The sequence below is a fragment of the Diplotaxodon limnothrissa genome, linkage group LG4 (genome assembly GCF_057381915.1).
Source record: "Diplotaxodon limnothrissa isolate DT_005_m linkage group LG4, D_limnothrissa_male_GT1.1, whole genome shotgun sequence".
Taxonomy (NCBI): Eukaryota; Metazoa; Chordata; class Actinopteri; order Cichliformes; family Cichlidae; genus Diplotaxodon; species Diplotaxodon limnothrissa.
In genome coordinates, this window is record NC_140599.1 from 18,147,355 (window position 1) to 18,169,533 (window position 22,179).

Here is a 22,179-nt window from a genome sequence, read left to right on the forward strand (position 1 = left end):
ACTTTTGGACTCGACATTTTCAGTGTGGTGTGACAAGGGTATAAAACAGTTCAAACATTTATATGTGGATGGTGTTTTCGATAGTTTTCCCAACTTGTCTTCTCGTTACAATCTCCCTGTTACCCATTTGTTTCGCTATTTTCAAATTCGAAATTTTGTTGCTAAGTGTTTCCCAAATTTCCCCTCTTTACCTCCAGAACAGCAGTGGGAAACTACGTTATCATTTGTTCCTCATCACAGAGGAACCATTTCGAAACTCTATGATGCTATTCTGTCTTTTAGTAACCACTCTAATGTTAAGCTTAAGCGTACATGGGAAGAAGAACTGGGATTTCGAATACATGAGGAGTCTTGGGAACGGGCTATAACGAGGATACGATCTTCCACCTCCTGTGCTCGTCTTGGACTTATTCAATTTAAGGTCATACACAGGGTGCATTTCTCTAAGTCTAGACCTTCTGAATTGTATCCAGAAGTGGAAAATAAATGTGATAAATGCCATGGTTCTCCTTGTCACCTTAGCCACATGTTTTTTCTGTGCCCTGAGCTACAAGGTTTCTGGACAAGGTATTTTGCTATTATGTCAACTGTTCTTGGGGTAACTCTTCATCCTTGTCCTCTGATTGCTGTGTTTGGGATTCCTGCTCGCTCACTTACACTTGATTCCACACAAAGGGATATTATAGCCTTCACATCCCTATTAGCGAGACGTCTAATATTGTTGCATTGGAAGTCTGCTAAGTATCCTACTATTTCCCGGTGGCTTAAAGATGTCATGTTTTTTTTAAAACTTGAAAAAATTAAATATACGTTGAGAGGTTGCACAGCCAAATTTTTTCACAAGTGGCAACCCTTTATCTCTTATTTTGCTAGTCTAGAGGTATTGCCTGTTTAAATCTACTTTTGTTACTGTTATATTCCTCTAATATGTTTGATGGTTGTGTTGATCTGTGTGGGACTGGGGGGGGGGGGGGGGGGGGGGGGCGTTGTGTTTTGTTTTTTTGTTTTTTTTGTTGTTTTTTTCATATATATATATATATGTTAATTTACTTAGGAAAATTAAGAAAGGTTGATTGTATTTCGGTAACTGCAAGTACTGTTTTCTTTTTTCAATAAAAATATTTTCAAAAAAAAAAAAAAAAATCTGGTAATGTTTTGATTTTGTTTGCTGCTGTTTCACCCCCCCCCCCCCTTTTTTTTTTTTTTTGCTAAACTGTGAATGTTTATTATCACAAAATCAACAGGTTCAACGTCAGAATGACTAATCAACGAGAAGGAAGAGAAAGCAGTGTAACTGCAGCAAGCAGTGCAATCACAGCTGTCTGCTAACATGTCGCAAGTCTCTGATGCAAATTCTAAAAATCAGATCATCAGCGGCCACATGACAAATAAGCAAGGATCGTGCTTGTTAAGTAAACTCATGGAGACTAAATCTCTGTGTAAACTTCTTAAATGGGAACACAGACAGGTGGCACTCAAAGAAACCTCAACAGAAATCTCTGACAGAAGATTGTCCCTATAAGACTACTTTAAAAAGGTATGAAATTAACTTGCAAATAGTAGATGACCAACTCTACCTCCTGAACTATAGTACCTAAAATGCACTTGATTAACTGATCCTCAGCTTTTATAGTGAGAACCACTATAAAAGCTGAAGTTTTGACAGTTTGCTGCTCTGAAGCATTCAGGTGTGCATTAACACAATGCTACAATCTTCCCAGGAGTGGATGTCTCAGCAAATTTGCCCCAAGGTCAGACCATGCAATGTTCAGAGAAACTGCAACAAACCCAAGAGCTTTATCTCAGACTCTTCAGGCCGGTGTTAACACCTTGAATGTTAAAGTTCATGACAATCAAGTCAGTAAAAAAAGTCAGTTTGGGAGGGTTGCAGGAGAATGCCTCTTCTTCTTTAACTTTGCAAACCACAAAACCATGAGGCCAAAAGTGGAGAAGCACAGTGCTATGTTTCGTGAAAATCAAACACAGCATATCAGCACAAACACATCATAACTGTCAGGCACACTGGTGGAGGGATGATGATTTGGGCTTGTTTTACAGCCACAGGACCGGGGCACCTTGAGTTGACTATGATCTCCTCTGTATACCAAACTATGCTAGAGTCAGCTCTGAGGACAGCTGTCCAACAGCTAAATCTTGGCTGAAACTTGGCCAGGTAACAGGACAATGACGACAAGCACCGCAGAAAAGGAAAAAAAATTGCAAGGCCCAGTCAAAGTCAGGACCTCAACTTGAGTGAAATGATGGCGGGACAGAGAGAGCTGTGCATATGCAAATGCCCCAAACCTCAATGAACTGATGCAACACAAGATAAGTGGGTCAAAACTCCTCCACAGTGATGTGAGGGGCTGATAAAAATCATGATTATGCCAGGTTACTAGGCAGCAGTTCATAATAATAACACACTGTTGAGGAATGGTTAAGCATTACTTAATACTTAATTCATTATTTTAAAGTATAAACTAATACTTTACTAATGATTAATAGTGTGTAGTTATTATAAAGTGTAACCAGTTATAGCTTCTACAAGCTATAAACTCATTGGATGTGCTTAATTTTTCATGGGACTACATAAAGACCTGTAAACTTTTTTTTTTAACTTCGCCGCCAACCTGTTAAAGATGATATGATACCAACAGTACCACTAGCATGTTAGTAATGCCACTATGAACACGATAGTGTGCACTTAAAAATCACAGCTGAACACACAGTTTAACCCCGATTTTGTTTATTTATCTGTACACGTGATGTTTGGGGTAGTACCTAAAAAGTGGCAGAGACAAAAACAGTGTAAATTCAGATTAAATAAAAATGCTTTTTGATTGGAACATTAAAAGCAGGTTTTACAATAGATTATACGTCGAACAAAGGCACTGAAAATATCCTTACAATAGTGATGATATTGTGGCCGGTTTGGTTGTTTTAACATGGAAATGTACTTTTTCTTCTCTGCCTATTTAAACAAAACAGCTCATCCGACTCTCTTCCCTCCAGAAAATCCATCCTCAAATGTTTACAGTTAATTTTCTTGATGAAGAAAAAGAATGTGCTTATATCCATAGTAAGCCATAAATCAACATAAGCACATACAGTAAGGTACAGCTGCTTCATACACATGGAATAGAAAATATAGTTTCTCTTCCTAAACAGACTTACTGCACTTCACCGTACAAAACAGAATACGTAATAGATTCACAGCAAAAACAGCGTGTTTATCTGAATATAAAAAGGTCAATTGAAACACATAACCACTGCCAGATTTATCAAGGCATTATTGTTGTTCTGTAAAATAATGCTTTGAATCTCTGTTCATGTCTCTGCACATTCAGCTTTTTTTCTCTGTGCTTATATATACACAACTTTGCAGCTTTACATTACAAACATATTTTTCCCCACACTGTAATATAAAAGTGAAAGATTTACACTCAGAACAAATCATACTGATGGCTTCATATAACATGTGCTCAGCTGGATATGTGAAGTGATATCTCTAAAGGAATATCAGGCGCACTAAATACAATCAAATACTATTCTGTGGTTGAGTGAGCCGACTCCCAAAGAAACCTGGCTCTGAGATCAAGTTCAAGCAAACGCTCACAGCTTTAAATTAATGCCGTAACAGCATTTTGTCTTTTTTTTAAAATCAGGTTTATCTTTATCAACAGTCCATTTCTTCAAGGACCTCAAAAGCGTTCAACCTGCCAACACTGCACTGTATTTCCTGAGAAACTAAAAGAAAGAGCAGTGAAGGACTTGCAAGATGAAACACACATATCTTGTTATTATAGCCAAATCTTCCAGGGACCCACTCAGCTCCCTCTGCTTCTGTCTGGGGCCTCTGTTTGACATAGAAGCCGGGCTGGGTGGGTAGGTGGGGGGCTAGCAGATGGACTGCCAGGCTTTGTGACAGACAGACAGACACACATTTGCCGCCTGGCTCCGATCCTCCTGGATGTCGAGACTCCATTCAGAGCTAAAGGAAGTCCTGACCTGTGCTGTTTTCACAGTTCTGGGCAGCCCTTTTTTGTCAGCTTCTCTTCTTTTGTGACAGGCACATACACAATGTAGCCTCCATCAGGGGGTGTGATGGAAGGATCGCAGGCAGATATGGAAGTAGGCAAAAAAAAAAGGACCATTGAAAAGAGGTGCTCCAGTGACAAAGAAAAGGACATTTTGCTCCACAGACAAATGTCAGAGAAGAATAAGGAAAGAAAAAAGGAGGAGACGGCAAGGGAGGCAAAACCCTTGCTACCTTTCTAACTTGCACAATCTACTACTCAAATATTAAACACTGTATACATTACAACTGAGCTGTTTCATAAAGACACAGTACATAAACTTTCTCATTCAAACCCACAATTAAAGTATAGAGCAGAACTAAGTATGAGGGCACAATGCAAAGTTTGAAAAAGAGCCACGCTTATATGCAGTGGCAGAAATCTTTAGGGAAAGAACTCTTTTTACTTATACCTTTTTTTCAGTTTTCACTCATTGTTTGATTAGGTTTATGCAACAAAACTACAGGATCAGACATAAAAGAAAAGATCTTTGTTTCCAAAATGTTAACCATGGCTCACAGATCCTGCCTGTCAGAAAGCAATGAAGAGAAACTTCACCCACGCGCACACACAAAGGGAACACCTTTATGGTGAAGAGCACATATCAGTTAGCACCTTGGTATTTAATTTGTGGGCAGAATACTGCTGAATGGCACATCTCTTCCCTCTCAGGTTTACCCACGAAGCACAATCACCATTACTCAAATATCATTTGCGATTGACACACTGCTCATATAAGAATTTTGGCACAGTTGAAAGATAATGCTAATGTTGGACTGGCTACAGCACATACAATATTAACTGTATTCTGCTTTAATATTCTCTAAAAGCAGATGATAAAGCATCCTCCAGTCTTTCTTGGGTCCTTTTCAAAGTGGACACTCTCTCTGTGAAATGCCAGGTTGTCACAAGTGCTCAGTCTCTTGCAGGTTAGCCCAACGCTTTGTCATTCATTCATTTCTTTTTCTGTCCTTCATCTGGTAAACTTTGAGCTACACAAAATACTGCTCACACTGGTGTGGTCCTGCGATTCACCCCATCCTTTATATCATTGGGGAAACAGTTATGGACCTGGAGGAACTCAGCAGCAGCCTCATGTTCAGGGCTGTACGTGTTCTCTGTCACGCTGTCTCTTGCCAGGGCGTACATGGACAACTCATCCAGGGCCCCACTGGAAGATGCCGCCCCCTTCAGACCAACAATGGGCGAGTTCTCCCGGGAAGCCTCCGTAGAATGAGAGCTGGCGTGCGACGTCCTCCGGCGGTAGCGAAAGCTCGGAATCCTTGAGTATGGAGAAGAGGAGGAGAGTGAACGGATAAACTCACGCCGCGCCTTCCAGCGAACTTCCTTGTTTTTCTCGATGTAGATGTTGATGGCGAGGACGGCCACAGTTTCGGCTACAATGAAGGAGAGGGCGCCAAAGTAGAAGGACCAGCCGTAGGAGTAAGTGTACTTCTTGTCATCATCACGTTTGTCACTGGGATCTCCTGCATTGCTTGAGATGTAGACGATGATGCCAATGATGTTGCTCAGACCTGATAAACAAGAAACAGATGAAAGGTGAGGCTCAGTAACACGAGAAACTTCAACAACCAGCGTTTACAGGCTCTCGTCACAACAGAGGTTCTAAATGTGTACACTCTGATTCTTACAGTACAGAGAATCTTGAGCCACCACCTTATTTATTTATATGTTGCTTCCAAACTTGCTTGTAATATCTTAAAGTGGTCTTTAACAACAGTTCTCCAGGCTTTCTGAAGGTCTTTAAATTTTTTTTTGTTTTTTTTTTGTATGGGAGCATTTGCTGTTTTTTCAGTCCAGTCTTTGTATCTGACTATTTTCACTGGATTACTTTTCTTTGTTAAGCCACTTAACACTAACCTATGACTCACTGAAGCATAAAAAAGGCACCTAGCTCAGGGGATTAACAATTATTGTATCTACACATAACAGGCAACAGCAAAGAAACAATTTTGAATTGAATCATTAGCCTCTTTGTTACTGTCACAAACAAAACCTATAATTACTTCCCTCTTTAGCAGAATCTACAAAAATAGCAGAGTTCAACAAAAGTAAATCGTAGTATTGTACCAACTAGATTATTCCTAGATAAGTGCACAGTGTGTCCTTGAAAGGGCAACTGCACAAGCAGAGGACCAAAGAAGAAGTGGAAGTCCTAAGAAGCTATCTAAATTTGCATATGTACAGACAAATACATTTAAAAAACAAGAAAATTATGTTTTATTACATTTACACTGATTTTACGTTAATTTACATTTAATTTACATTTGAAATGTAAAATCACAGTCTATTTATGTAAATTTAATGATATTCTAGAAAAACAGTACAAAACTGTAAAATACACAGTAAAATACTTTTATATTACTTTTTTTTTTTTTTTTTACAGTGCAGATAAACAGTATCTGAAAGTCATGTCCTTAAGTAATGGGGGGAAAAAAATCCAGCTAAGACTTGACACAGGACCTGAGAGATGGATTTGACTCTTCAGTTGATCCATCTCAGAAATGGTCTCAGTGGAAGGATGGCTGGGGAAACAGGCCTGCAAAGGCTGAGGTATGCCAAATTACACAAGAACTGGAGGTCTTATTGAGTGATAAATTTGAAATTTTTAGTTCAAATCCTCATCAATATGTGCGGAGGAGGTCAGGAGAGAGATCCAATATCAAGTGCCTACAGATATTTAAAAAAAAAACCCACTCTGTCAGGGTATTTTGGGTAATTTATGGAATTTGGAAAATAGAAAACTGCCTCAGATTCATGTTCAAGTTCCTGTATTGATACCCTTAGGTAGATTTGTTCCCTTTTTTTGATTTTGATCCAACATATAATAATAACATATGGAAAACGTTGGCAACCTCTTCATTTTTCAGCATGACATTGATCCCTGGAAATCTATCAGTGATGGATTGGCCTTCCCAGAGCCTGGAGCACAACATTATTGAAGCAGTGTTGGATCATGTTGAAGGAGATCAGAACAAAAAGCAGTCAACATCCAAAGAAGAGCTTTGAATGTCCTTCAAGACGCCTGGAGAACTATTCCTGAAGACTACTTAAAGAAATGCCAAGTAAGCTTTCCTAAGAGACTGCTGTGGCTCAGGCTGTGTTAAAAATGAAGGTGGTCATACCAAATATTGACTTTCAAGTTCATTTTAATTGTACAAACCCTATTTTTGCCTTATTTGCAGTATTTCCATCTATGTCTACATATGCCTCACTAATTCTCTGAACCTGGTTCCCATTTTTCTAATATAAATAAACCAGGGGCTGCGCAAGACTTTTGCTTGGTATTGTACGATATGTGAAGAATGGATATGGTGCCTTTTTTTTAGTGGCAAATAAAGCTCATCATCATGATTGCACCTCTGACAAAGTACAAGTTACTTCCCTCCATTTGTAAAACCAGCATGCAAGACTGGACTTGACTGTAAACATGGATGACAGTGCATGTTTCCTCCAGCTCACCTGCAGCTACGAAGAGAATGCCAGCGCTTAGGAGCACATTGTTTGTCTTGTTGTAGACTCGGCCCACCCCAACACACAGCCCGCCGAGCATCAACAGGATGGTACTGAGGATGGGGAACACACTGGAGGCGCGAACTACACCTGCAGTGGATGGAGTAGTCACTGTAAACGGCTTTAAAAATGCAGTTTATTTCAAGACTGTATGAATTAATGTAACAACCAAGTTTCATAAATTATCAAATATATTATAAAATATATATTTTTTATTAACCTTTCGAGTCCAGTACCACTTCTTTTCAACCTCTTCTTTGATCTGTTTTTTAAGCTCCATTATTAGTCATGCTTTGGGGCTTTGTTGTGACAAAGCTTTGCTAATCAGCTGTGGGTTGCAACACGCACTCTCGCTGACTATCACCAACCCTAAAATGAATCACTGTGCCATTTTACAGGTTTCCAAAGATGAATGAGCTTATTCAACTGTAAAGTCCTTTATTAAGCCCTCCTTTTATTTAGACTGGCTAATGGACTAAGTTTGGACTTGACAAGTCTCCTTTGTTCTTGCATATTAGGCAGATTCTGAATCAGCTTTAAGTGATGGGTCTCCAGTGACAGAATATTCATTGTGTATCAGACTAATCACAAGTCATGTTTAAGCCAGTTTTTCAAAGAAAAACAAGGAAAACTCTGGTTTAGACTCATTGTAACAGTGATTTTGCAACTGAAATGTAAAATCTAAGACATCAGTTAATGAGTAGAATAAAGATGAAGACTATCCAATAGATACAGCCAAAAAATTGCTTGTAAACATATAATAGTGTTTAATAATGCTTTAATGACTTTAAGCTTTGAAATGTGTGAAACCTCACTGTCTCGTATATCTTTCTGACTCTACATAGATAAGTGAGTTATCTGTCTGCTTTCACAATCAAATGACAAGATGCTGAATGTCAGAGGACTTCCTGTTTTTCCTTTTAGGAGTAACACAGTTTTACCGGTACCAGACGAAATGTACAAGTCGGGAACACTTACGTAGCAGATACTCCGAACTGTCTGTGTCATAGTCGTTGTCATCAGGGAAATGGTTGATTCTGTAACAGCTGCCTTGATTAATGCCTGCAGGGCGAAAAGCACAAGAATGAGCCTCACTAGCCCGCTGTACACATCAAGGCTGCATTTGATTTAAACATTTAGGGTGATTTCTTTCCTATTCTTGGAAAGATATCCCAAAGTTAATCCCCTCCACCTTCCCCCCGTAACAACGTACAACTCATAGGAGCATGGTGCTGCCTAACATGTTTAAACAGTGGCCTTTTTCAAAGCATCCCTTTCCAATTAAAATCTACAAACACAGGTGCTGCTGTTCACATTAATTAAGGACAGGATCAAACGACATTAATGTAATTAGTAACACCTGTGTTTACCTAGTACTTCATGCCAAAATGGTTGCTGGGAAAACAGTGTGTTGAAGAACGGGCGATAATCTACTCGCAACCCTAAGGAAGACATTTTGACAGAAAGCGAAACTTAAAGATGGTCCTGGACAAGAGTCGAGCTTCCCCAGTGGGAAGTTAGGCGTGTTTATTCCACCACCACTTCCCCTGCCACTTAATGCAGATTTTTGTTGCTATATATGCCAGATCAGTAGTGTTTATGTGAGTCATTTCAGACAGAAAGAACAAACAACCTATATAATCATTTCGTGGGTGGAATCGTTGCGTGATAGCGGCTGATGCTTCCTCCCTGTGGGCAACTTTTTTTTTTCCACCAGCAGTGGCAATGTGTCTTTGTCACTGTGGCATAGACACAGGTCAGTGTGGTTTGACCTTGTTGTGGGTCTGTGAGCTGTGTGTTAGTGTGTGTGTGCTGCTTATGCAAAATGTGGTCCTGGAAACACTGGTAAAAATGCTTCTAGTCTTACTGACAACTCAAAGTTTTTACACTACAAATGACATTCGCACATTACCTGCAGCACTTGATCTATCCCACACACTCTCTCACTGCCTGACCCTTTGATGAATATGTTTATGGTTATTTGTGTTCAGCTGTCTGGATATCCATAGACGGATGTTGTCAATGAAAAGATGGACATCACTGACTAAAATCTGCCCACTTAGCTCACTCCCAGTTGAAGCTTCTTAGCACATTCTTTTTAAATTTTGGGGTCTTCTCTTTATTGGCTCCTTTGAATTCAATAATAGAATTTAAAATCTTTTTTCTCACACACGGTCTTAAATAATCACACCCCAGGTTATCGTGAAGACCTCATGATTTAGTATTACCCCGATAGAGCATGTTGCTCTCAGACTGCTGGTTTACTCGTGGTTCCAAAGGTGCCTTCAGCTTTCAGGCATCTCTCTGGTATAGCCAGCTACCAGTTTGGATTTGGGAGGCAGACCCTCTCTACTTTTAAGATTAGGCTTAAAACTTTCTTTTCTGATAAAGCTTGTAGTTAGGACTGGTGGACTTCTTTACTCACCTCTTTTCTACTCTTTATGGGTTTATATTCCCCTTTGCAATTACTTAGTTATTATTAACTTCTGACTCTCTACCACAGTGTGTCCTTTGTCCTCTTTCCCTACTCTACCCCCAGTAGGTCACAGCAGATAGCTGACCCTCCATGAGCCTGCATTATTGTGGGGCCCTTAAGATATAAAAAGCCTTGAGGCTACTGTTGTTGTGATTTGGTGCAATATAAATAAAAGTGAAATGAACTGAATAAAATTAATTTGTATCTCCCTAGCTTATTAAAAATCTTCATCTGATATATAAATACAGAGTGTCTTTGCTAAGTCTGCAGAGATAAGATGCTTTAGTGGATCTAGATAAAAGAAGATGGAGTGAGAAGACACTTCTCAGATGACCTCAGACTATTTTTCATGTTTAATAGTGCTTCTTCTTCAAGGTAAAAGTGAAACACAGCATGGCTTCCACTGGGATTCATTTGGTCAACTATCAGGCAAATGTTTGTGTGTTCATGATGTTAAAAAGCCTTCCCCTCTTTCATAATAAGCTCTTTTTTCCTTTACCTTTTCTCTTCTTTCAGCGTTAGGCTGGAAACATTTACTTGAATCTGTACATGCAGCATGCAAAGGCTACACATTTTCCCAGATTCCATTGTTAAGACTTTGACCTTTGACCAAAACTATTGTTAAGAGCTCGCTGAGTAGACCGTGAATTCTGCAAAGTTGAAATCACAGTTCAGTGCACACGCATTTGAAGAAGAAAAAGCGGCAGGACTATATAGCTGTGTGATTAAGATTGCAATGCCCGTAGGGATTTGATGGCTTGTGGTGCGTGTCCAAATCCAGGTGAATGGTTGAATGCCAGAACAAGAAGTCTATTTAAACAACACAACAATAGACTGTGCGGGAAGCTTTTAACACCAAGGTGAGCGAATGAAAGAAAGAGGAAAGAGGGAGGGAGAGGTTAAAGCTCAGAGAGGCCCTGAGCTGTAATTGAGCGCGAGTATAAACAACACCTTGTGAAGAGGAAAAGGGGTTAGGGGTGGGGTTAATGGATGTGCTCTGTGCAGTAGTGGTAATGCAGTGAGCTCTTTGACTATTCATTAACCATATGAACACACTTATTCTAGGAGGAACATCTAAAGTATTAGAGATGGGCTGCACTGGGCTCTAATTTGCATATATTTACATAAACATATCTACGGCCTATGTGTTGCATGTTCATGTGTGCTTGTTTGAGGTTGTGTGCAGAGGTATTGGCCATAATCCCTGCCACGTAGCATGTTGCTAAACGATAGGGAAAATGTAAAAATCGGACACCTCTTATTGTCTATGTGACTCATGTTAAAGTATTGTGTTTTGTTAATAATATGCTAATAGTCCTCATACTCTATTAAACCTATGTTCTAACACATGAGGACATCATTAAATATTTTCCTTTCTCTTTTGGGTTTGTGCTTTTAGAGGCTAAAGAGGCTCTTTAAACTTATTAAAGTCATTTATCTCTCATATTGAAGGACCTGCCCCCTACTTTGGCTTGTGAGGACGATGAAAGCCTGACATAGCTTTGCTAGTTGCCTCACCATCATTGGACAATTGGTGTTTAGGGAAAAAGGGGTCTGTGAATGGTTCATTAGCTGAGGCTCAGTTAAGCTTTGCCTGCCTCTGTAAGCATAAAGACTTCTACCCATGTCGAAAATATATTCCCCCTTCATCTCCGCCCGGTCTAACAGACAAAAGAGATGGGGCCTGACCCGCTGCATGAACACCAACCTTCCCATTAACAGCACACAGACAGAGACCTGTCAACTCCATTTCCCAGGTGCCTGAGGGTGAGCCACCGAACCACCTTTCTCTGTCGCTCAGCTTTTAAGGGCACGCTCCCTTCCATTAACTAGGTCTGCTGCTTTATAAGGGACATCAAATTAATTAGTGTCAAATCAGTCTGTGGAAATGGAGCACAAGTTTCTGTGTATAGTCACTGATGGAAAAAAAAGGGTTTTGGACTATTTTAAGCAGCAACGTGAGACTTTGTGCCTTGTGAAAAAAAGAAACACACGCACACACATCTGGCTCATGTGGTTAAACAGCAAAAAAACAGGCACCTGAGCTGTGCTGTTAATTGCTGTGTAAATACCGGATCGTGCTGGAGCGGCAAGGCTTGTTGCAGATTTTACACGCGCATTTCTGTTTGCATGATTGGCTGTGTCTTTTTCTGCTTCTGCATCCAAGTGATTTTACACTTTTTATACGCTGCTTGCAAAAACAAACCTTTCACTGTGAACCTAAAATGTTACTAATAGCCAGTCCAGTCTCAGCTACTCAGCCAGTCTGACGCCTCTGTTTTCCTCTGTGTGTGTGTGCGTTTAGATGTTTAGACATCTTTGTGAGGACAGAAAATTGGCGAGCTGCTATATTCGTGGGGACCAACAGTCACTTGGGGACAAAATGCCCATCAACACGAGTTTGAAGGCATTTTTGAAGCTCAAAATGTGTTTTTAGTGTCATTGTTACAATAAGGTTATGGTTAGGTTTAGTTTGAGGGTAAGGATCAGGCATTTATTTTTGATGGTTAGGGTTAGCGCCTAGGGAAAGCATCATGTCAATTAGATGTCCTCATTAAGATACCAAAACAAGTGTGTGTGTGTGTGTGTGTGTGTGTTGGAGAGAGAGTGAGAAAGAGAGAGAGAGAGAGATATGTAGATTGGAAGAGATAGAGGACAATGTTGGTACTGATTGGAAATCTTTTTATAAGTGGATGCCTCAAGGTTAATGATTTATGAGTGACAGTTATCAACACAATATCAGGGTTTAGTGTGTGTGTGTGTGTGTGTGTGTGTGTGTGTGTGTGTGTGTGTGTGTGTGTGTGTGTGTGTGTGCAGGCTGTGAGATGGACCCTTCATGAAATGAAATAAAGTCTGAATACTGAGCAGGTGGGAGGAGGAGGGGTGAAGCGGAGATTAAACAATGGAAGAAGGTACAAGGAAATGAAACAACAAAGGCGAGCAGAGGAACGATGAGGATGGCGTAAAGATAGGAACCAACCTTAAAAAGGAGAAAGAAATTAGAACGGGGAGAGAGCGTTTAAGGGCAGAGATCTGAGATCAGCTGCAGGAGTGCTGGTGATTAAAAAACAAAAAAAACAAACTAAAAAAAAAAGTGCTTATTAGGTTGATGCTTCCAGTATGACTGGGTCGAAACAAACTGGGAATTATTCCTACACAGTCAACATATTAGTGGGGAAATGATGGGTTCCCAGGGCCTTATTCGAGTTGTGAAACCCCATGCTGAGCATCCCGTTTCCCTCTTCTCCATGGCAACCCCTGTAAGTTTTTAATAAGCTCATTTACATAAACAATCTCAGAGGATGCATTTGACATTTTCATTATATCATGATACCCGTTAAATAAGAGACTTCCCCCTTCAAAGATCTGTCAGTGCTTAAGCGGGCATGGCTGTGAACACAAATGGGCATGTGCCTATACAAAAAACAACAAAAAAACAAAACAAAAACACGTGTTCATACACACTTACACACATTCATTGGAAGCAGCTGCCACAGCTGTGGTGCCACTGGCAACAGCATGATGCACGTTGTCGTTGTTTTGAATTAGAGCAGCTCAGCCTATAGCAAATGACAGGGCGGCCTCGGTGGAATACACCAAATAACGTTGTCTCATCAAGTCACTGCTCGCTCACCCCGGTGTCTGCAGGAGAACTGCAGGTGATGGCAGTAAGCTTCATGCGACACGTTCCCTCACTTCCTCGTTTTCACACCTGGCTGGCTCTGGATAGATTGATGTGTGAACCAATCAAAAGGGACATCAATGCTGCATTTCACTGGAGCTGCGTAGCCTCCTCTAAGCGATGCACCTTACACTCTTTACAACAAACGGGCTCAGCAGCAACCTGTTCTGCTTTATTGTCCTTACTTCTTTCAGCTCTGCGACGGAGAGCAGCTGATGAGGGAGAGCGCTCTGAGCTTTACAGAAAAAGGAGGGATGAATCCATTTTATGAAGCCGTTACAGACAAAACACTGTAAGCGACGATACCACAAACGACTCGCACTGATTCCGCGTACGATTATTGCACTGCGAGCTGGGGATGGCAGGACAGGGGTGAAAAAAAAAAAGAAAAAGAAGAAAAAAGCTCTGTGTAATAAAACAAACCCCTCCTTTCTTTTCAGTCCAAGTGAGGATGAGAGAAAAGCAATTTGGCGAAGACATCAGTGATTCAGTGTTGATATGACTGACAGTTGGTTAATTAAATTGTCACCAGGCTGCAATTTCTTCAAACACAGCTCCGCTTGGGTTCCAAGTTGTTGGAAGAAAACTGTGATCTATCACGTAGTCTGCTGTGAAGCCTGTTATGCTCTGCCACTCATTTAAAAATGTACATGTATAATGGATTCTCAACATGGTGCTTGAGAGGTCATTGTAAGAGTGTGGATTCAAATGAGAAAGCTTTAACATATCTGCACAGGTGCTCTTTTGGAATTTTATGTCATACGGTTGATATTTTTCCAAATGAATTCTGTTACTTTCCACTGTTGCTTGTCTGTATAATATCATTACATGGACTAGAACCAGAGACATATTGGCTTCTGTTCATTGGATCCCTTTAGAATCTTGAAGTGTTGGTCTTGAATATTCAGGTCCCGGCTTGTCTGAAAGACCTTATAGTACAATATCACTCCAATATAGCACTTTGTCTTAGGCTTCAGGGCAGGCCTGGCGCATTTTAATTTTGTTCTTGGCTTTTCTTGGCTCTTCCTGGCCGGCTGTTGCACACCTTCAACTCACTGTCATCATCTGGATTGTCTTAATTGTCTTAAGGACCGTGTGCAGCAATGCTTCTCTGCCTGATCGTTCCATCCACTACGGTGATGAATTTGCTGGAGCGCAAGAGCTGCCTGTGGATCCCAATACCTCCCCACGACCCACCTGCTTGCCCATTCTTCACCATTCAGCCCACACCTCTCTCAGAAACCAGCCCACCTAAGGAGCCTCTCTTAGCCACCTGTTCTCCTAAACCAAGTAAACACGTCTAGCCATTTATAAATCTTGACAATCTGCTCTCAGACTGCTGGCTTACTTGTGGTTAAAGCGCCTTGTTGTAAATTGTCACTATATAAATAGAATTGAATTGAACTGAGTTAAACTGAATCATTACCATGGCGTGTATCTGGTTTGCGATTCAGATCGAAATCTTTTCCTTTCATTACCTTTCAGGTGACAAACAACCCACTCTTAAAAAAAACAACTATATTACAGCAGCAGCTTCAGTATATAAACATCACATAGGTGAAAAACATGTGCCTTTCCTTGCTGCGGGGACACACTGGTTTCTCCAAAATGACCAAACGCTTTTCATGAATGTTGAATTTTCCCTCTACAGTTTTACATCTATATACACCGAAGATTTGATGTTACAAAGTCTTTACTTTGTTGCAGACTGACTGTTAAGAAACAGAGTAACTCACTGCTGACTCTACCTGCAGCACAGCGACAGCACCACAACCCATTTGCTCACCAAAATGAGAGAGTTGCTGGCTTTTACGCTTGGAGCACAGCAGTGGTTACTTCATTAATTACTTATGATAAATTATCCCCAGAGATAGACTTGATCAGGATCTGAAAGCAAATAATATTGTGGCTGTAACTTCAGGCAGGTGACTCACACAGAGTCATAGTTTATGAGCTACATTTTAATAAGTGTCTGATCAATTTATCAAAGTTTACTAATGTGTATGCACAGATACATTGTGTGATGTGGCTTCACTCATTAGAGGTGCTGTTGGTACTGTGTGTGTGAATAAGGCTGTGAGGAGCAATAACTTAAAGAGCCCTGTGCAAATGACAGAAAGACGCCACTTTATGAGACTGATTATGTCAGCAACATGATATGTTCCGTCACTTGCAGAGCCAGTGTAATCCCAAACCACAGGATAAATCTTTGCACAAGGGTAAGCCAGTAAGTTTTGTCATCTATATTTTAAGGTTTTTTAGGTGTTTGACCACAACAGTAAATCTAGATCTTGTCAGAAGGAGTTAAAAAACACCTCTTCATCCTTTTCAAGAATTACAAGGTTAAAATTGCTTCTTTTGTTACATCTAGATTGGACTGCTGCCAAGCACTGTATGCTGTAGTTGGTCGATCATCTCTTGCACATTAACAATTATTCCAAAATGTCACAGGAACAGAATCCAACAAAAAGCATCACTGTTTTTATTAAAAGCCTTAAACAATCTTGCACCTGTATATGTGGTAGTTAGACTGGGTCCACACACTCCTTCAAGATCATTAAGGTCTGCTTCCCAATCACTCCTGACCATCCTGCCATTGTTTCAAGAGGGTCTTTGCTGCTCCGATTGCCTCTGAAGTGGAAATTCCAATGCAAATTTTATTTATACCAATTTTTTATTATAAGTAAACTTAGTGTGCTTAACACAGATGATTAAAAACACTGGAAAAACGTGCAGGCAGTAAAAACAGCAAAATAAAACTTGACATCAGATAAACATGTAACTGTCTTTGAATCTAAGCTAAAGATATGCCTTTCTTTGAAAAGCCTTCAGAAACCTGAAGGCTTTATTGTTGTGTTATGTTACATGAATGATGTGGATGTAAGTAGAGGAGTAGACGAGTTTTAGAAGCTCTTTTGTTTTTATTGTAAAACGCTTGGATTTTAAATGTGCTACAGAAACAAAATGTGCAGACTAAACGCAAAGGCACACCGTGCAGACAGTCTCGGGTTAGTACACAGGCAGGAGGAAAAGGTGCAGACACTTTTCTGGCTTAATCTGGGCTACTTTGGACACTCAGTTTTGAGGATGGCCTTCCTTGGGTTACAGAAACTGTTTTGTGGGCCAGATGCCCACCTGACATCCGGCCCATATAATGGAGACCTGTGGCTGTGACTCATCCTGAGTCAGCACTGTCAGTCAACACAAGCTGTGAGAGAAGCATAAGAGAACTGCAAATGTGGGCCAAACATAAATTGCCATCCCACATGTGATTGCCAACACAGAAAAATGACACTTCTGACAATCCTCTCCAGTCTTGGAAACAGGTGATGGTACTGTAGCTCTAGAGGCCTGGGTTCAAATCTGCCCTGAGATCATTTTTGCCCTGCTCTTTCTTGCACCTTTCCTGTCTTTTATTTAAGTTCCTATCGCAACAAAGGCTAAAAAGCACCAAAATTTTTTTTAAGTCCGCTAATTTGCAGTGGCGGTTGTGTACAGCACAAAGACGAGGGTGTGGGATTTAAAGGTTTGAAGAGATCAACTTAGATTAATCATCAACTGTTTTTCATCAGCTGTTTTTGCAGAGGTTTCAAAATCACCACTTTATGAGCTTCATCTAGAAGACACCAGCCCCTAGACCCTAAATATGAGATGAGCAAAGGCGCACTATTCCATAAAACTACAATTCATTTCATTATCAGTGGATCTGATGCTAACTATCTTCAATAACAGAAGTAAGTTTAGAAAAGGTATCTGTCAGTAATTTTCTAAAGTCAAAAAACTGCTTTTTTAAACTGATGAACAAGCAAATATTCACATTTCACAGGCTGATGGCAAAGATTTTTCTTGGTCCCAATGACATAAACCGTGGTCAAAGGAGCTTGCAAAGAAAAACGTCTGGACTTCTTTAGTTGCTTTGCAAGCTCCTTTGACTACAATGACCTGGATAACTGAGAACCTTCACAGTGACATAAACCGTGGATCTGTGGAAACTATCGAAGTAACAAAGAGCTAAGTGCAATAACACAGAACAGAATGAGGAGAACTGAGGACTTAAACCTATAAAACAGAGGAAAACATCGCATCAACCTGAGGAACAGAGCATGGCATGACTGGTGTTAGAAGTTGGGCCCTGCTGGCTAATTAGTGCCCCTTCACGACTTCTCAGTTGTTACATTTTAATTACAGACTCTTAGAAAATGGCAAGAATAGCAAAGTGACCCCCACACAACCTAAACTAGCGCTCCCACTGACCCTCAAGAAAAACAGCTGCCTCCCGACTCACACCAATCCGCCACCAGCTGGGACGTTTACTGCAAATATGTACCTGGTAATTGGATTGTTCATTAGGTTATTTCTCGTTTTAAAAAGCTGGTTGTATTTACTAGAGTCACAAGCAATAGTCTCTGATGCTTGCCGATTCTGTTGCAAATGAGGTGCACTCCGTGGCCTTACAATATTCATGTGGGAAAACAAACATTAAAGGGGAAAAGAAGTCAAAACACCGGCTGTGAAATGCAAAAGACTCCACAGAGGAGGGAAATAATGACCTTCCGATAAAGTAGACTCATTTTATATATTCCTGCCTACTCCTTAATTGTCATTCAGGTCTGCTGAGACAGAGAGAGAGAGGAGAGAGGAGGTAAAAAAAAAAAAGAAAGAAGAGTGTCCAGAAATGTTAAACACATTCATCACTGGATTCTGGGAAGGAAAAAAAATGGGGCTTAACAGCTGCTGTGTTCCAGAGATTTGATGTGACTGAGAGAAAGACATGCTGTTGCTGTAATCTGTTCAGCAAAATGTGATGATGTTTTCTCCAGAAGCTGTGATACACACAGAGGCGTCCCCGTCAATAACCCAGTCTGTTTGTCTTTATGGCCAGAGGGGTGTGTGTACATTTGTGGTTGGAGTAATGGTGAAGGTGGTAGAAGTGGTGGTGGTGGTGGTGGGGGGGACTTCCTCGCTTGTGTTCTCCTCTACACTTATGAGTCTCCATGACAACAGAGCCTCCAGCTTATAGTTTTAGGCAGAAGCACAGAAGTGAAACTATCTACTCGTAACAAACGAGGATGTTCTCCTCTCCGAGCCGTCCACCTTCACCCAGCGTGAGCCCAGAACAGTCAAATCAATGACGACAACTCAATCCTTCCCGATATGTGGCCTCTGATGACATTAGCTCCAGGAAATGTGATTCAAAACAGGCTCATAATCAACAGAACTGCAGAAATGGAAAAGCACTGATTCTGACACCAGCTGATTTTACATAGGCTGCACAGGCATTGTATACAGAACTGTGTTTTCTTTTTTTCTGATACAAGTGTCCTCAAAAAAAAAAGTCAAGAAAAGAAAAACATACACCAGGAGATGTATCCTGTACTTCTATATAGAATGAAATCCAATATATATAAACAGTTGTTAAAGTGGGATTCGGAAGGTGGGGGAACGCTAAGATCAGGTGTAGCCCCCTTTGTCATTTATTCTTCTGTGTTTTATTTATTTTTCTGCTCGTTTTGCTTCAAACTGTCTTCTATCAATCACTGCGTCATAACAGACGTCTGTGCCATAAGCAAATCGATCAGTTGAAGCCACTCTCTGAGGCAAGAAGTCAAGAGGTGGTCGGAAGGAAGATTGGTCAATGAATGAGTGCCTGTCTGCCTCCGAAATAAGACGTCACTGCCAGCGCACCTCCTTATCGAACATGTAATCAGAAAAAGGGGGAGCAGGGGAGGAGAAAAAAAAAGAAACCCCTCAAAACACATTCGGGAAGGTTGAGCTTGTGAAAAACATATTGTTTACCTGATGCTCTATAACAACAAATAAGTTTTTTTTTCTTTTTTTGCTCGGACATGACGTGAACTCAGAGTCATCTATTTTTAAATCACCGGGCATGTTTCCATAGCAATTTCAGGGATGTTGCCAAGCAACAGCAACGGATACAATGAAGACATGAATGAAAGTAGACTGATAGCGCGCACATTTCCTGCCAGCTTAAAAGTGAATGGGCTCAGACGCGCCGTCTTGGCATCATATTCGTTTGCAGACTATTCAGCCGAGTTGACTGTGTGGGCCTGCGCTTGAACAATGAGATGTAACAGTTGGCAGACAGCTCGAGAAGAGCGTGTACAGCGGGGCAACGCCGGTTTCTTTCCCGTTTTTATGCCCCTCAAATCTGTAAATGTGTGCATATTTGTTTTTTCTGTCTCATTCTTTATCACCTGAAAGTTGTTCCGCGTGTGTGATCTCTTTCTCATTGCGTGCCCATCTCCAGAAAGAGACACTTGGCATGCGTAAAGGGAAGGCGTCCTTTGTGCGCTCAGACTGAGACTGATTGTACACACTGGGAAGCAAAAGGTTCATACGAAAAAAAAAACCCCAAAAAATAGTTTCTAGGAGAATAAAATGTGCTATATTTTTAACAACATTTCACTAGAAACCCGGCGTGTTTTTCTCAAACATGAGCACAGTTAAATCCACAAAGTGAGCAGAGCTTACCCTCGATACAGCAGATTCTCCACAGCCCAGAGTGGGTGAGATCGCCCTTCTTACTTTTGGGTTGTGGTTGTGTCTCGTCTGTGGTGGCATTAGTGCCGTTGCAGATGTATGCCCGAGAATAGAGCCAGTAGTCCGTGCCGATGGCGATGGTCATCAGGCTAAAGGCAGCGAAAGCCCCCACAGTGGCCAACAGCGTTTGAACCCCGCGGTCACACCAAGCCATGGCGCTTCATACTAGTCCACACACTCACCGGTCCAGCATGCACGCATCGGAGCGCGTCAGGGCGCGGATTCTTTGGTCATAGTTGTTTTTCTGCGTCCCATCTGCCCTGTGGTTAAAGTGGAGTGTATAGAAGCCCGGGGTAAAAGAAGAAGAAGCAGGCTACAGCTACTATATGAAATGTTCACCTGATGCTCAGAATCTACTGGTTGCTGCTGTGAACAGAAGAGAACACCGGTTCTGCTCACTCCTTATGCCCCACGCTGATCGGAAGCGCTCCGGAGAGCACATCGCACCAACTCAAAACATTTCAAACCTTCTGATTCTTGTTTTTTCCCCCCTCGGAACACTTTTTCTCTGTTCCTACACAGACCGCATCCTTGTTAAAGCCCATTGCCAGTGAGGGCTATGTCAACTGCTCTTAAGTGAGACCACACCCTCATCAAATCTAACCAATGGAGGAGATGTGCATTTGAATAAGTAAAGGGAGAAATTGTGTGACATTTAAATCTATCTCAAAATTGGAACACTTTCGCATGAAACAAATTGATTTGACTTTTTCTTTTTTTTTTAAGCAATCTGCACCTTGTTTGCGACACTTGGACACTCTCCTCTGATTTCAAAAATCTATGAACATTACCAAACCAAACTCAGAGTCAGCTGTCATAGGGGAAGGGTGGATGCGCGAGCCTGTGGGAAAGAAATAATGACAGGCTTTGACACAATGGTCCTTCTCTGTGGTGCGCAACTGCCAAACAACCAATTCCCCGCAGAGCAGACCATTAAAAAGCAATTAGATGCTTGGCGTGTGCGCACACAGCATTCTAAATCACACGGAGTCATATCGGATTTTCCCAAGACGGTCACAGGAAAGCAGGAAGCTGGAACTGAAAAGAAAGTACGTATTGACTGACCAAATCTATGACACCTCCTTAAATAAACCTTTCCCTCCGCTGCTTCTGACTTTGATCATGCACCTGACAAATTGGTTAATTGGACTTGCCCCCAAAAAGCCACTGAGCCCACAGAGTCAACACCGAATGAAAGACATGCTCAATGCATCTCCAGATGGAAGATTTTTTATATCAGCAGGAAAACATTTTAGGAGCATGCTGCTTGGATGGCTTGAACTGGCAAGATGCATAGGGCTTATGGGAATGAATGAATGAATGAATGAATGAATGAATGAATGAATGAATGAATGAATGAAACAACTCTTGATGGTGCTGAAATCAAGGCAGGTAAGGCAAGCGCTCACATTTGTTTTAATGAACAATTGTGTTCAGAATAGTTTATTCTCCATATTACACAAACTCGGTACAAGTGTGTCTTTACGTTCCCATATGCTGCTTAATGAATGAATGAAATCAACTTGGGAAAAGCACTGAATAAACTCTGTGGTCATTTCAAAAGACTTATGGCGACAATGGACTGCGCTGCATTATACAGAGAGGAGTTTGTGTTGTTATGCTCAGATAAACGAAAGAATAACAGAAACGCCAGTAAAGAGAGCCGTAACAAACAGCATATTGTCTGATTGTTTGGCCAGGTTGTATATAATTTCCATGTGTGCCAGCAGTGTGTATTATAAAGCAAATGAAGAGTATTTATTTGTGTCATGAGTTGTTTTATTTTATTATGTCACGAAAGTGCTCAATTTCTCTCTCTCTCTCTCTCTTTTTGTATAATGGCAACGTTT

At 40.9% G+C, this 22,179-nt stretch overlaps 1 protein-coding gene across 1 annotated transcript; it reads right to left on the minus strand.

Moving 5' to 3' along the window:
* Positions 1-5,084: 5,084 nt before the first annotated feature.
* Positions 5,085-20,483, minus strand: LOC146633599 (voltage-dependent calcium channel gamma-4 subunit-like). Its single transcript, XM_085352370.1, has 4 exons — positions 20,261-20,483; positions 8,589-8,672; positions 7,560-7,700; positions 5,085-5,611 (listed from the first exon to the last, which is right to left on the minus strand). The coding sequence occupies exons 1-4, from the start codon at positions 20,481-20,483 to the stop codon at positions 5,085-5,087; spliced, it is 975 nt and encodes a 324-aa protein (XP_085208496.1).
* Positions 20,484-22,179: the final 1,696 nt, after the last annotated feature.

What these genes read in the sequence shown, in the direction of transcription:
- LOC146633599 (XM_085352370.1), bottom strand. Translation starts at nt 20,483, where the DNA reads ATGGCTTGGTGTGACCGCGGGGTTCAAACGCTGTTGGCCACTGTGGGG. An exon ending in GAGAATCTGCTGTATCGAGG is followed by an intron (nt 8,673 to 20,260) that starts GTAAGCTCTGCT and finishes TTCGCCCTGCAG; the next exon opens with GCATTAATCAAGGCAGCTGT. An exon ending in CAGTTCGGAGTATCTGCTAC is followed by an intron (nt 7,701 to 8,588) that starts GTAAGTGTTCCC and finishes CATCCACTGCAG; the next exon opens with GTGTAGTTCGCGCCTCCAGT.